Here is a 15,538-nt window from a genome sequence, read left to right as displayed (position 1 = left end):
CTCGACACTGCCGCCTCCGGGTCGCCAGTGCAGCCAGCCAGGCGTTGGCTCTCCAGGTCTGGGCTCAAGAGGGAACGCACAGGCACTGCGGGCTCCGGCGTAACGCCCAGACCGCACCCGCCCAGGACCCGGAGTTCGGGTGCCTTCCTTGCCACCCCCCCCGCCCCCGCCCCCGCCCGCCGGCCCCAAACGGAGGTCCTTGCACGGGCCTCGTCAGTGAATGAGAGGTCCAAGGCTCAGCGGTAGTGGCCTGACCGAAGTCAAGTAGCTGCTAAGTTACGGGACCGGGATTCGAACCCAGCGGTCCGGATTTTTATGGCCTCAGGCCCCAGGCGGTCGTGTGTCCTTGGGCGAGTCGCTTTCCTCCTCCCGGCAGCCGGGCCGCGCGCCCCCTCCCGTCGTGGCCGCGCATGCTCACTCTTCCGCGGCGCCGGGAGGTGGCGGCGGGCGCCCCGGCTGCTTTGCATTGACGCCAGCACCCGCTGGAGGTCACCGCTGGGGGCTGGGCGCGGCGTGCTGCCCGCAAGACCCGGCCCGGAGCGCGGAGCCGGAGCCGGAGCCGCGCCGGCCGCGGCAGACCCGCGAGCGCAGCCGCTTCCGCGCTTCTCGACGGCGCGGCCCCAGACCCGGCTGGAGGCGACGGCTCTGTCCCCACACGGCCGGCCGCGGCCTCGTCGCCCCGACGGGCGTCCTTCGACCCCCGCCCCCCCCCCCCCCCCCCCCGCAAAGGCGGGAGCGCGCGGGCCAGTCTTCCCCGCCGCCGGCGCTCGGGCCAGGGGCGTTTCTTCGCGGGGCGGCGGCCCAGCGGGCGGAGCGGCGCAGGCTGCGGGCCCGGGGAGGCGGCGGCGGGCGCGGCGGGGAGCGCACCTCCCCCGGGGGTCGCGCCGCCCCGCGGCCGGGGCGGTGTCGCTCGCGCGGCGCGGACTTGCCCGCTCCCGGGTTGGGAGAGCGCAAATCTCCTCCCCCGAAATTCCCCGGAAGCGCGGCGCGGCCAGGCGAGCGCGGCGATGTGAGGGAGGCGGCCGGCGGCTCCCGCCTCAGGAAGGGCATGTTCGGAGGGGCGGCCGCGGCGCGCCGCCCGCCCCAGCGCCCCCTCCCCAGCGCCGCCGCCGCCGCCGCCGCCGCCGCGCCCGCACGGCGATAAAAGGGGCGGCCGCACTTCCTGACGCGAGACCCGCGCTCGCCGCCGCCCGCCCAGGCGGCGATGACACGGCGCCCGCGGCGGCCCCGAGGCGCCGGGCGGGCCGTTTGCTGACCGGATCGCGGCTGCCCGCCAGCGTGTCCGCCGCGCCGCCGCCAGCATGGGCTGCGCACCGAGCATCCACATTTCCGAGGGCCGGGCGGCGTACAGCGGCGGCAAGGAGGCCGAGGACGCGCCGGGCGCCGCCGCCGCGCCGCCGCCGCCCGCCGGGCCGCGCCTCCCACCCGGCCAGAAGACCACCGCCTCGCCCGGGGCCCGCGGTGCCGGCCTCGCGGAGTCCGAGCCTCGCGACGGCAGCGGCAGGAAGGTGAGGGGCGCCGGGCGGGCGGCCGGGGCGGGGGAGGGCTCGGGGGCTGCGGTCCGCGGTCCGCGGCGAAAGTCGGGCCCGGCCGGGCGGCAACTTTCCCGCGGCGGGGCCGGGCGGGGCGCCCTCCCGGGCCGCGTGCCCTCTCGCCGGGCTTTGGGTCACTTTGACGGGCGCCAGCGCCCGCTGGCCGGGGCAGCGTCCCGAGGGCAGACCGAGCCGCGCGTCCTCGGACCCTCCTCGGTAGGGTTGCGATCGGGACGCCCTCCGAGCCGCGGCGTCGGTTCCCGGGACCCGTCCGAAGTCTCAGCTGGCAGGGCCCGCCGTGAGCTTGACCCGGGCGCTCGAGTCAATTCGCCTTCCAAGAGCGGGGAACCCCCGGGATATGGTGGCGCGCCCCAGAAACGTTAAATCGGCGTGAACTTTGTTCTTTGGGTTCTCGTGATGTTAAGGGAAGGGCGGCTAGCACTGGGAAGCCGAGGCGCTGGGTCCTACCACCCTGTTTTGTTTTCCCCTCCGTCAGTCAGCTTTGCACATGCATGCGGTTGCAATTTCCCAGTTTCTTTGAGACTATTAAAATGTAATCTGAAGCCACAACAGCTCTGCTTCAATGCACACGTATTTGAGGTTCACGGTCATTAGCATACGTGGTGTATTTAAAGCATATGTAATGAGAAAATACTATTAGACACGCGACGTTTGAAGCATTCAGCGGAACAAAGTTAATTTTTTATTAAGTAGTCTTACTAGGACATTTTGTGACTGTTTTTCAGAATTGTGTGTCTTCTCCGGCGTGTATCGCCTTGGCTTATGTTTTGTCAAAGTTTCTGGGCTTTACTGTTTGTTAAGATTTTTCTAAAGGGACAATAATGGAAAAAAGGGAAAAGATGTTCATGAAGACACACAGCGGCGGCTTTCCAGTTCTTGGATTTGAAATTTTAGAGCTGGAATTCATGCATTTCTGTTTAATTAAACCAGAAGAAAGAATTCTGCTGTGCATGGCCTCAGAGTGTTGATCATCCTCCCCTCTCGTTGCGGCTGCTTTTTAAAAGTCGTTTGCAGAATTGTCTGGATTTTCTTGCTCACCGGAGATGGCTAGACCTCCCAAGTTTGATACCGTTTGTTCACTTTCTGTGTTAAATTTCTAGCAGTCGTCCACGACGCTCTTTCTATACGAAACTGAAAAGTCTTTTTCTAGTGTTGCGTAACCTAGCCGAAGTGATTTCCCCACCCCTCCAGTACCCTCTGTGAAAGTCTAACTTTGTTCTGATTACCGGAAGTTGGGATTCCTTCTACAGATTGTTGAAGACACCTGAGATGGTTTTAGGCTGTTAATCCAAGCTGCTCTTAATATCCCTGTGATGCTTCTACTTTAAGCCTACTCATTGGCTTAAAAAAAAGCATTACACAAGTGAAATTGAATATGGAATTAACAAGGGCTTTCACATTTTTGACCCACATCTAATATTGGTTATCTTGCATTAACTAATAATGACCTTTTAGGTCACCAAACCAGCACTTGTAGAAAGAGGCCCTGTGTCTTCCTGGCCTTTTTATGGTGGTGTAGGTGTGCTAAAATTCACCTGTGTGTCTTGTTAGCATCTCCAGGGCAGCAGCTATGTTCTTCCGCTGTCCACGGTGTCTGCAGAGCCCCTGATTTGAGTCTTACATATTCTGTCCCATTGTCAGACCACTGTCTTGAGTTGAGGTCCAGAGAGATAGCGTGCATCGTTACAGTGCCTAATCCATTGGCATGCATGTAGTAGGTGCTAAATGAATGTGTCGAACTTGGTTCTTTAAGGTTAACTGAGCGATGAAGCTTTTCAGTAACTGGAATTTTATTCCCTAAAACCTCCAGTATACGGTTTAAGATAATATTAGTATTTCCAGAGGAGGAATCCCATTATAAATAACACCACAACCACAGAAATACTTGTTATTCACAAACTGTACATGTGTTGATACACATCTCAGTTACTGATATTTGTATTGAGGCATTTCAGGTAATAGGGCAGAGGTAAATAGCATGTTTTATTTTTTAACAGGATGAATCTTTTACAATGAAGTATCAAATGTACTCTAGAAATCTAAAACTACGTGTTTAGAGAAGATAAGCTTCCAGTAATTTAGCAAACTCAAATCGTTATACGATTAATTTGAGTTCCTTTATAATTAAAACACTAAGATCCAATTTTGGTGCATTAAAAAATGTTTTGTCTTAAAAATGCAGTAAACATCTCACCGAGTGAATTTCAAAAAGAATTTCATTGGGGAAGTTTTTGTATTTTAATAGCCTACATAGGAAACATCAGTTCATCAAAACGCTCGGGAGACGGATAATCGCGTTTTCAAATTGATTACGCATCGCGTCCCCTACACCGTAGTGTATCCCCCATGTGTTCCCTGAGCAGTTTGTTGCCCGTTAATAGGTATTAAATGAAAAAAGGAGACATTTCCAAATGAGTGTGGGCAATACTGGCTCAGACTAAGTTTACGCAGGATTTGTCAGAAAACTGAATTTCCTAAAATACCCTGGGAATCGCCAAATGACGTTCAGAGTGTCAGCAGTTCCCAAACTTGTTTGGTTATAGAGCCTTTTTATTGAGGTATGTCTTGGGCCACATGTTAGGACATGATCCCTCACATGATCCCAATATTCAAAGTACAAGAAATATACTGAACATTAAAACATAGTAAATGTAATTTGCTTCTTAATGATTCCAAAGGTACTTCAGGGCCTTGGAATACATTAGGCTGGGTCATCTTTATGAACTTATTTATTACTAAAAACGTTCTGTTTACTCATTTCGGGAGTTACAGTCTATGTGGTGACAGATAATGAATGCTGTCTTCAGTTTGAACACTTAGAGTTTCGTTTGGTTTTTAATCAGCGTGAGCTTTAACTGTAACATTTCCATATTTTCTTGTCAGCCTTTGGATTTATTTGGTTTTCCCTCTCCTTAGCTAGGACTTGAGTTGACCTTGAAAGATTTGAGCGTGGGGGCAAGGGTGTCAGAGGAGAGCCTAGGCCCCCTCCTTTTTGCAAGCGGCCCCTTGCACTGCTATGATCCATGCCTCCCCCCCCCCCCCACTCCCCGTCCCCCACCATTTGTCACTAACCAGTTCTGTGAGGATGGCAGTCACGTCTGTTTTGTTCACTGCTGTCTTCCCCCCCACGTAGTGGGCCTTCCACAGACATCTGTTGAATTAGGAATTGTGTGAACCAGGCCATTGAAGTGGAAAATGCACCCAGCCCATATAAAGGAAATAGAAACCGGTTTTAACTAGAGTGGAGGCTGAAGGATTTAGATTTGGTTTTATGGAAGTTTCTGGTTATTGCCCCTTAGGAGCATTTATACCAGGGAATAATCTATTTCCACGCTGGTGAGCAGGGTAGATCTCCCTCCACAGATTTAAGGATCAGTGCAGCTGGGCGGGCAGTACACAACAGGTGACAGTAGTGTGGCTCTCCACTAACCTGTCACCAAGGGTTGCTGGCTTCAGCACTCGGAATCCGCTCACACGGACTCTCCGTTCTGTCTCTAGTCTGCTTCTGTCCTTCCCTTTTCCTTCGCCCGATTTTCTCTGATTTTTCACTGCCTTCCCCTTCTTCCCTTCTTCCTCAAAACTGGCCAAACTAACCAGCCTGCTCATCCAGAGTTTAGTAGTTTCTTGGTGTTTCTTAGCCATGGAATAAAATTTGTCGCCTGCTTTAATGTACAGAATGCATTCATGAAATTTTTATATTTCCCTAACTGAAGCAAATTTCTGTTTGTGTGATCTGCCTGATTTCCCCTCCCCCCCCCCCCCCCCCCCCCCATTAGGGGTCACTGATTCTTGGTGGATTCTTGAATTATTGAAAGTTTCCTTCTGAAAGTGTAGTTGACAAAGTGAGACCTAACTTTCTGTTCCTGGAATGAGTAACTGTCATTTATCTCTGTGGCTCAGGGCCATCCCTTCTCTCATCATTGTGTCCTTAAGCCTTTCGGTATATAGAATCTTATTATCTGGCTAGGACTGGCTATAAAGATAATGCTTTTTATATTTTCTCGAACTCTTATTATGTATATGATACTTTGCATGTATATTCTAAACTGTTCTAGCGCTGTCATTACCCTATAACTTGAAGTGTGTTTCTTAAGATAGATGTTTTGAGTGTCACAACTCTTATCAGCCCAGACTGACGCTGGGCTAGCCTAGACCCTCCTTGTGAGGGCTGGGATGAGGCCTGTGGTCCCTTCTGGCACAGATGCTCCCTGTGAAGTGGCTCATGACACTGGTTTTTCCCCTTGTACCAGAAGGTTCGTGATGTGAGTGTACAGGGTGAGGCAGATATCTCAGGATAACCTCACATGCCTTAAAGGACAGATTTTTTTTTTTTTTTTTTTTTTTTTTTTAATTAAAAATCAAAGAACCGAGGGAGAAGTTGCTTAGGACGTGAGTAATCCTTTGGTCTTGTCCAAGGTCAGTGGCTTCAGCCTGGTTTCTCAATACCGTGAAGCGTGGTAGGAGGCCCGGACTCGGAAGTTCCTGGAGTGCAGCCTACTCATAGACTCAATACCCACCGTTCCTTGGATGCTTTTGATGTTGTGGGCATTGTGCTGCATGTATGTATTACCGATGTTATCTCATGTAATCCGTGCAATCCTGGGAGATGACGGGTGTCGTTTCCCGTTTGCAGATAAGACGCTGTAGGTTGGAAACTCACCCACGCTTTTACAGTTAGGCGTATACAGTTAGGGATTCAAACCCATTGCTCCTGGGCTGTTACTCTGTTAACTCCCTCTCTCCGTTACATTTCCCATCCTCTGGCTTTCTGCCAGGCTGCAGGTGTCACAGGTCCACCTGGGTTTTGAGCAGGCGTCCTGAATGCACATTATCAGGGTTTTGTTAAGTCATGACTTGCTGGGGAAATTGACTCAGCCCTCCCTTGGGTTCCTGCTCTCGTGAGAGTCGCAGCCATATTTGGCCCTGCCCCGGCTAACTCCCGAAGTCAGACGTCTGTGGGGCCCTCTAATTTGTTCTCTTTGCTCTCTGACAAGAGTTGGCAGGCATCCGTCGGGAGTCCTTTTCACCCTCCCCTCCTCCTGCTCAGGCTTCAGGTGGCCTTCCTTAGCCAGGAGCCCCCTCGGAGCTATTTCTTCCCATCAGCCTTTGCCCAGAGCACCACACTCCCCACCCCCAGCTCTGCATGTCTGCATCTTCAAGGCCCAGCTGAAATCTTTCTTGAGCCTCTGGTTGTACTTGAACTCTCTTTTCTCTGCTCTTAGATCTTCCCCTGTAGGCCGAGTAGGCCTGGGAGATCTGTCCTGAGCCTCCTGCTGGATTACAGGCCTCTTGAGGACAAGGACTCTGTCCTGGTTTCATTACATTTCCCGAAGTGGTTGGCGCACTCAGTGAATGTTTGGATAAATAATACACCGGTCTCTAAGGCCGAAAGGGCTTTCGTTCACGTTCCACAGGTCTGGTTCACCTTATTTAAATTAACAAAAAGTGTCGGGGTGTGTTGTGTGTGCTTTAACAAAAAGCCAAAATACCCTGCAGCCAGTGATTAATGTGCGGGGTGGTTACTAAAAGCTTTTGCCTTCAGTTTTGGCCCTGTTCGCGTTGAGCAATGTTCCTGGGTCCCCTCCTTCTGTTCTCCTGTGGTTCTGCTCTGGAAAGGAGAGTGGCGGAGCGTCTGGTCAGAGAAGTGTTGTGACAGGTTTTGTGTTGCAGTGTCTTAGGCACCGTACGCAGGTTGTCCGTCCACCCAGACGGGAAGGATGTCACAGAGGTCCCTAAGGTTTGAAGGTGGCCTCAGAGAGCTCAGTGTGCGGCCTGCCAGTGCTTTTGTTCTGAATGGGTTTGGAGTAGATTTGGGGTGTTTCACCGTCTGCTCGTGTCTATTCCCCGCGCTGCTAGCGACCGTAGCCCCTTCAGCTCCTGTCACTCTGCTCGTGCGACAGCCCAAAGAGCTAGTGGCACGTGGGCAGTTTGCATGTGGCCTTCAGCCTTTTGGAGATGATGGCAGCTCCCCAGTGAGGTGTGTTTGAAGGAACCCAGGAAGAAGTGCCCGAGACCTTCGCTTTTAGGTCCAGCTCCGTCGGGCACCTGCTGTGTGATATTTGCCAGATTCTGATCCCAAGTTTCCTCAAGTGTAAATGAGGCTAGAATACCCAGGTTTTGGTGAGGATCACTTAAAATAATTGGTGTAAAAGAGTTTTGCAAACTCCCGAGGCACTATCACATGTAAGGATTGATCTTTTTCTTTCAGTCACCTTTCTCAAAGGCAGACTTTGCTGATACAGGTCTTATTTAAAAAAAAATTTTTTAATGTTTATTGTTGAGAGAGAGAGAGAGAGAGACCGCATGAGCAGGGGAGGGGAGACACACACACGCACACACACACACACACACACACACACACAGAATCCAAAGCAAGCTCCAGGCTCCAAGCTGTCCGCACAGAGCCTGACGCGGGGCTCAAACCCACAAACCATGAGCTCATAACCTGAGTCGACGTTGGACACCTAACCGACTGAGCCACCCAGGCGCCCCAAATAGATCTTATTTTTTAAAGCTGGTCTCTTCCATTTGAAAATATGTTTTTGTCCTTTGATATTGTGAACATTTTCAAACCTACAGCAAAGTTGAAAGAATGTATACCCCCTTCTCCTTGCCTCCTAGATGCTGCAGTGAATGTTTTCCTGTATTTGCTTTGTCACATCTTTCTGTGCCTTTGCCCATTGCAATCTGTTTTATTTTTGCAGGCATTTCAAAGTTCCACACATCAGTATACTTAATCCTTGAACACTTCAGTACACCTATCACTTACTAGAGTTCAGAATTTGTTTGTTTGTGGGGCCCCCGGATGGCTCAGTTGGTTAAGCATCCGATTTCGGCTCAGGTCATGATCTCATGGCTTGTGAGTTCGAGCCCCGCGTCAGGCTTGTTGCTGACAGCTCAGAGCCTGGAACCTGCTTCAAATTCTGTGTCTCCCTCTCTCTGCCCCTCCCCTGCTCATGCTCTGTCTCTCAAAAATAAATAAATGTTTAAAAAAAGTTTTTTTAATTGTTTTGTTTTGAAGTAGGCTTCACATCCAGCATAGAGCCCAATGCAGGGCTTGAACTCACTCTGAAGTTAAGACCTGAGCTGAGATCAAGAATTGGAAGCTTAACCAGCTGAGCCACCCAGATGCTCCCAAAATGCTGTCAGCACAGAGCCCGATGCGGGGCTCAAACTCACAAACCGTGAGATCATGACCTGAGCCGAAGCCGGATGCTTAACTGACTGAGCCACCCAGGCGCCCGTGTTTCCTTTTTTTTTTAAGTTTATTTATTTTGAGAGAGAAAACAGGGGGCAGAGAGAGAATCCCAAGCAGGCTTCATGCTGTCAGTGCAGAGCCCGATGCAGGGTTCGAACTCAGGAACTGAGAGTTCATGACCTGAGCCAAAGCCTGATGCTTAACCGCTTAACTGAGCCACCCACGCACCCCATAAATTTGTTTCCTTTTTGTTTGACAAATGTATGCACCATCTAAATGCAGATTTCTGCCCAGATGCGGAATACTACTGTGCCCCCAGCAAGTTCTCAGGTCGTGCTCCTTCCCCATTCCTAACCCCACCTACTAGCAGCCATTGATGTGATTTTTATCCATTATAATTTTTTTTTTTTTTTTTTGCCTATTCTAGGCTTCATAGGAATAGAATCTTAAAACATGTATTCTTTTGTGTAAGGCTCCTTGCAGTCAGCCCAGTATTTCTGTGATTGGTCTGTGTCACGTGCATCAGTAGCCTGTTCTTTTTCTTGCTGAGTCGCATTCTGCTGTAGGACTCCATCCCATTCCACTTCTCCCTTCTCTTGTGATGGTTAACAACAGGGCTGTTTCTGATTTTTGGCGATTATGCATAAAGCTGTTGTGAATATTCTAGTAGAAATTATCTTGTGGACATATGCTTTCATTTCTCTTGGGGAAATACCAAGCAAAGTTGCGGGATCATAGGACAGCTGTATGTTCAGCTTTTTAGGAAGCTGCCTGACCTTTCCCGAGGTGGTTCTACAATTTCACAGTCCTGCCAACAAAGGGTAGTCAAGGTTCGGTTGCTCCACATCCTTGCCACAGTTTGGTGTTACCAGGTTCCTAATTTTAGCCCTCCTGGTGGATGTATGGTGGTTTCTCATTGTGGTTTTGACTTGCATTTCCTCGATGGCTGATAATTTTGAGTACTTTTTATGTGCTTATGGACCACTTCTATAACTTCCTTTTTGAAGTTTTTAACACTTTTTTCTTAAAAGGAAATATAAATCCTTTCATGACCTCTGGGTAAGGAAGGGTTTATTAAACAACTCACACAAACGATGTACCAGAAAGGAAAGGGTTGATAAATTCAACTACCTTAAAGTACTTCTCATCAAAAGAGAGTGAAAAGGAAGGAAAGCCATCGTCTGGAAGAAGAAATTTGTAACACACAATACCAATAAAGGATGAGGACCCAGAATATATAGAACTCCTGCACGTCAATTAAGAAAAAGACAGCCAGGTTGAAAAACAGTTAAAGACAGGAACAGGCCTGTTATTATAGAGGAAACCAAATGGCTAATAAACACATGAAAAGATGTTTGACCCCATTGGGGAAATGCAGGTTAAAGCCACAGTGAAATAACATTTTACACCCATGAATTGGCAAACATTTAAACGCTTGACAGTATTTTGAGGCAATCTTCAGCGCTGTAGGTAGAAGTATTTCATCCACTGGGGAAGACCATTGTCATTACCAGGTACGGTTGATTGTGTGACCCTGTGACCTAGCAGCCTCACTCTAGAAACTTAACACATGTGAGCTAGAAACATGCACAGGAATGTTCATGATAGCATTGCTTCTAATAGCAAATGTTTTATTAAATATCCATCGACGATATAATGGATAAATAAGTTGTGAGGTACTCAAATATATCAAAAAGAGATATTTTATAGCTTTGAAAATGAATGGTTTATAGCTGTAGGTATCAACATAGGTCAGTTTCAAAAACTTAATGTTGAGAGGAAGAAGTTATAGAAGAATTTATGAAGCATAGCTTTTTATTTAAAGCATAATAGCTAAACAGTATCTTATGTGGGAATAGATATGATATACACAGGGGTGCCTGGGCGGCTCAGTCGGTTAAGTGTCCGACTTGGGCTCAGGTCACGATCTCACGGTCCGTGAGTTCGAGCCCCGCGTAGGGCTCCGTGCTGACTGCTCAGAACCTGGAGCCTGTTTCAGATTCTGTGTCTCCCTCTCTCTCTGACCCTCCCCCGTTTGTGCTCTGTCTCTCCCTGTCTCAAAAATAAATAAAACGTTAAAAAAAATTAAAAAAAAAAGATATGATATACACATAGATATCAAAGCTACAAAGAGAACCGAAGAAATAATTCCTATGAAATCCAGTTAGGCAAAGAAAGTTTAAGTACTAGAATGATTAGCAGATCAATTCCAGGGCCTAGTATAGAGGATGTCAGAGGACTTTGCCAGGCCCTGCCCTCAGGGCATAAGGAAAGGGGGGCAGGCCTCTGACCCCGAAGTGAGGGTTGCACCCAAGGGATGGAGAGGGTGTTTAGAGAACTGGCAGGAGCTAGATCTGGATTGGTCAAAAGGTGCAGAGAGAGCCCGGGTCAACCCCTTTCCCTCTGCCTGGGAAAGGCTGGGAGGACCTAGATAGGTACAGGATGGGGGATTGCCTGGGGTGGGAGGTGTTGGCTTGTTGCAGAATTTGAGGAACTTGACCATGTGTGGGAGGGAGGACCCAAAAGCCGGGGTGAAGAGGTTGTGAAGTCCATCCTACAAACCTTGACAACTCCCAAAGGCTTCTTGTTTTCAGCAGGGTCCTTATAAAATAAGCGTATTTTAGGAAGGTGAAGGTTTAGGAGGAAGTTGTGAGGGGTGGGTGAGGGAAGGCAGGGCCTGGGGCCGTGGTTTGGGCACAAGATAAGACCAGGTATAATTCATGTCATGCAGTGGGTTGGGAAGGAGGGAATGAGCAAAGGAAAAGCTGGTAAGCCAGAGGACAGATTGGATTTGGGGAGTGAGGGGTGCTGGCGGTGGAGGGTGACTCATTTTAGGGTTTACCAGCTTCGAAGTTGTGATAACATGTAGCCATTTGTATAGCGCTCAGTGGCTCACCAAGTGCTAGTTTTATATATCACCTCATTTGATGCTTCCCAAACTCCTGTGAGGCAGGAAGGGGGGATTTTATTGTCCCTGTTGAAGATCTAAAGAAGCAAAAATGTAAAGAGATCAAGTAACGTACCCATATTTGTGGTGAGCACTTAGAAGCAGGTTCACTGTGATAGCACAGGGCGGCAGCCAGAGGAAGGAGATGTGGGAAGTTTTGTTGTTGTTGGTTTCTGTTTGTTTTTTAATTTTTTATTTATTTTTGAGAGTGTGTGAGTGGGGGAGGGGCAGAGAGAGGGAGACACAGAATCCGAAGCAGGCTCCAGGCTCTGAGCTGTCAGCACAGAGCCCGACGTGGGGCTCCGACCCGTGGACTGCGAGATCATGACCTCAGCCACAGTCGGACGCTCAACCGACTGAGCCACCCAGGCGCCCCAAGAGGTGGGAGATTTTGAGAAGCCTCTCTTGTCTCTTGATTCTGGATTTGTTTTATAAAAGTAAACCGTTACCTTTCCTTATTGTAAAAGTCATGTTCATTGCAGACAACTTGAAAAATAGGGAAAGGAGCAAGGATCACTGAAATTGCACAATCAGGAGATACTTCTCAGAAAATGGTGGTGTTTCTCCTATGTCCATGTAGATGACTTTAAGTAACTGTGATTAAAATGAGTTTTTGAACAGTTTTGTTCTTTAGCTCTAGGAAACATTTAACTATTATTTCCTCAAATGTCCCTCTTGCATTTCCTCCTTTCCTTCTACAGCTCTCTCCAGATGGTGGGTTTTAGACTCTTCTGGATCTGTCCTCTGTGTCTCTGCTTCCTTTTCCCATCTCTGTGCGGGAGTTCAGAGGGCTGCTGAGCCTGGGCTTGAGGCTCTCTGACTCAGCCCTCAAGGCCTCCTCGCTCTCTGGCCCCATGGAGCTCTTAGATCAGACAGTCTTTGTCTTCAAGATTTATGCTTTGTTCCCTTCATTACTGCTTATTCATGTGTTTTGGTTGCAGCATATTCCCTTATCCTTTTGAGGATGTTAATTAAATGTACTTTATTTTTAAAAATTGATTAATTAATTGTAGGCTTTGTACCCAATGTGGGGCTTGAACTCATGACCCTGAGATCAAGAGTCAGATAATCTGGGGCACCTGCGTGGCTCAGTCAGTTAAACATCCAACTTTGGCTTAGGTCATGACTTCGAGGTTCATGGGTTCAGGCCCGGCGTCGGGCTTCGTGCTGACAGCTCAGAGCCTGGAGCCTGTGTGGGATTCTGCGTCTCCCTCTCTCTCTGTCCCTCCTCTGTTTGTGCTCTCTCTCTTTCCCTCAAAAGCAAATAAATAAACATTAAAACATTTTTTTTAATAATAAAAAAAAGTCGGATGATCTACCGACTGAGCCTGCCAGGTGCCCCAATTATGCACACTTCAGTGTCCTAATTCTGATTGCTGTTCATTTAAAACACTTTTCTGAGGTGTAAATGCAGTAAGCAAAGTGTACAAAATCTTAAAGTGTACATACAGCTTGATAAAATCTTACCCACGTGTGCCGCATATAACAAACAGATTGAGATAGAACATTTCCCATACTCCAGAAGGCTGCCTCATGGCTGTTTGCTACTTTTTAGTATGTTTAACACTTAATATTATGAAAAATCTCAACTATACAACATTTCTTCTTCCTTCCTTCCTTCCTTCCTTCCTTCCTTCCTTCCTTTTTCTTTCTTCTCTGTATTCATTGTGGGGCTTGAACTTATGACCTGGAGATCAAGAGCCACATGTTTTACTGATGAGCCAGCCAGCTACCCCAAATATGCAGCATTCTTGAAGGAGTTTTACGGTGGACACTCGTTTACCTAACTCTTGTATTTTTACGTTAGCATTTTACTATACTTGCTTTATCACATCTATCCAACTGTCCATCTCCTTTTTCTTTGATGCATTTTAAAATAACTGCAGACCGAGGCGCCTGGGTGGCTCAGGCAATTAAGCATCCGACTTCGGCCCAGGTCACAATCTCATGGCTCATGATGAGTTCGAGCCCTGTGTCGGGCTCTGTGCTGACAGCTCGGAGCCTGGAGCCCGCTTCAGATTCCATCTCCCTCTCTCTCTGCCCCTCCCCTGTTCATGCTCTGTCTCTGTTTCCCAAAAGTAAATAAATGTTAAAAAAAAAAAAAAAATTAAAATAATTGCAGACATCAGTACACTTTCTCTTAAATGCTCCAACATGCGTATCATTAGAGTTCAGTATTTTTTTCCTTCTGAGGTAACGTTTACACACTGCAGTGAAATGCACAAATACTTACTGTACATTTGCTGCATTTTGACTAATGCATACAGACATCTGTGTAATCCGAACCTCCGTCAAGGTATACAACATTGTCATCACCCCAGAAAGTTCCCACATTCCCCTTCTCATGTACTCTTTCCCCACCGTCTCTGCAAGCACCCTTCTGATTGTTTTCCGCACGTAGGTTAGCTTTGCCTGTTCTAGAACAAACACACATGGGTACAAACACATACACACACAGAATTACTTAGTAGGTATGTACTCTTAGGGAACACTCAGCAGTCTGTTTTTGAGATTTTATCTGTGTTTCGTGTATCAGTGGTTCATAATATTGTAACTTGTACAAGCTCTTGATATATATGCTTAAATTGCCCTCCAGAAAGATGTGATCACATTTTAATATCACAGGAGCACCTGAGAGTGCTTGTTAGGCTTTCCTGTCAACAATCTGATTGTGAGAGATGGTATCTTATTGGTATTTTAATTTGCGTTTATTTCATTTATTGTTTATCATCTTTGTTTTGTTTTTTTTTCCCAAGAGAGTTTTGGACCCTTGAACTTCCTCTTCAGCGGAACTGGCGCTTCCTTGTTCAAGCCTGTTGCCTGTTTCTCTCTTTGGGCTTTAGAGTTTAAAAATTTTTATTTGTAAGAGCTTTTTAAATATGCTTGGGAATTAAGTTTTGATCTCATGCTTATTGCAGATCTTTTTCTCCAGCCTTTTCCTTTTTATTGAATGTAGTTTTTTAAATTATATATATTATATATATATAATGAAATCAAATGTAGCACTCTGAATGCTTTTCCTGTTTGCTTTATACAGCATCATCTCTGTTACAGAAGTAGTACATAGTACAGGTGTTGTAGAAAATTAAGAAACGCTGAAATGCAGTTTTCACAACCTAGAGATCATTTATTATAACATGTTAGCGTGGATCCTTCCAGACTTTTTCTGTTCATATATGCACATTTTTTTCCCACCGAAATCAGGTCATATGCTATGTACTTTTTAAAACAAAATTATGGCGAAGTGTACTCTAACATAAAACTTACCATTTTCATCACTTTCATGTGTACAGTTCAGTGGCATGAAGTGCAACCACATTCTTGTGCAACCATCGTCGCCACCGGTCTCTAAAACCTTTTCGTCTTCCAAAACTGGAACCTCATACCCATTAGATACCAACTCCTCATTCCTTCTCCCCCCCCCCCCCCGCCGCGCCCCCCCCCCCCCCCCCCCCCCGCCCAGTTCCTGGCAGCCACGATTCGACTTTTGACTGCTCTAGGTACCTCATACAGGTGGCATCATAGGGTATTTGTACTTTTGTGATTGTCTTAATTCACTTGATGTGTCTTGGGGATTCGTCCGTGTTGTGGCGTGTCTCAGAATTTCATTGTGTTTTTTTAAGGCCGAGTAACGCTCCACTGTGCGTTTATACCACCCTTCGTTTATCCTTTCATCCACTGACGGACACTTCGGTTGCTTCTGCCTTTTGGTTATCCTAAATAGTGCTGCTGTGAACGTGGTCGTACAAATCTCTTCAAGTTCCTGCTTTCAATTCTTTTGAATATATATACACCCAGGAGGGGAGCTGATAGGTTGTACGGTGATGCTACTTTTAACTT

The 15,538-nt window shown here is 47.9% G+C and overlaps 1 protein-coding gene across 2 annotated transcripts in view; it reads left to right on the top strand.

Moving 5' to 3' along the window:
* Positions 1 to 1,007: 1,007 nt before the first annotated feature.
* PDE8A (phosphodiesterase 8A) overlaps positions 1,008 to 15,538 on the top strand; it is a 153,458-nt gene continuing 138,927 nt past the window's right edge. Inside the window, exon 1 of one of the 2 annotated variants that reach the window (XM_060617567.3) lies at positions 1,008 to 1,508. In XM_060617567.3, coding sequence (XP_060473550.1) covers positions 1,302 to 1,508 — 207 coding nt within the window. In that variant the 5' untranslated portion in view covers positions 1,008 to 1,301. The remainder of the gene's footprint in view (positions 1,509 to 15,538) is intronic. The other variant, XM_060617566.3, reaches the window with a different exon arrangement.

Source organism: Panthera onca, chromosome B3 (genome assembly GCF_046562875.1).
Source record: "Panthera onca isolate mPanOnc1 chromosome B3, mPanOnc1 haplotype 2, whole genome shotgun sequence".
Classification (NCBI taxonomy): domain Eukaryota; kingdom Metazoa; phylum Chordata; class Mammalia; order Carnivora; family Felidae; genus Panthera; species Panthera onca.
This window is presented reverse-complemented; position numbering and strand designations above follow the sequence as displayed.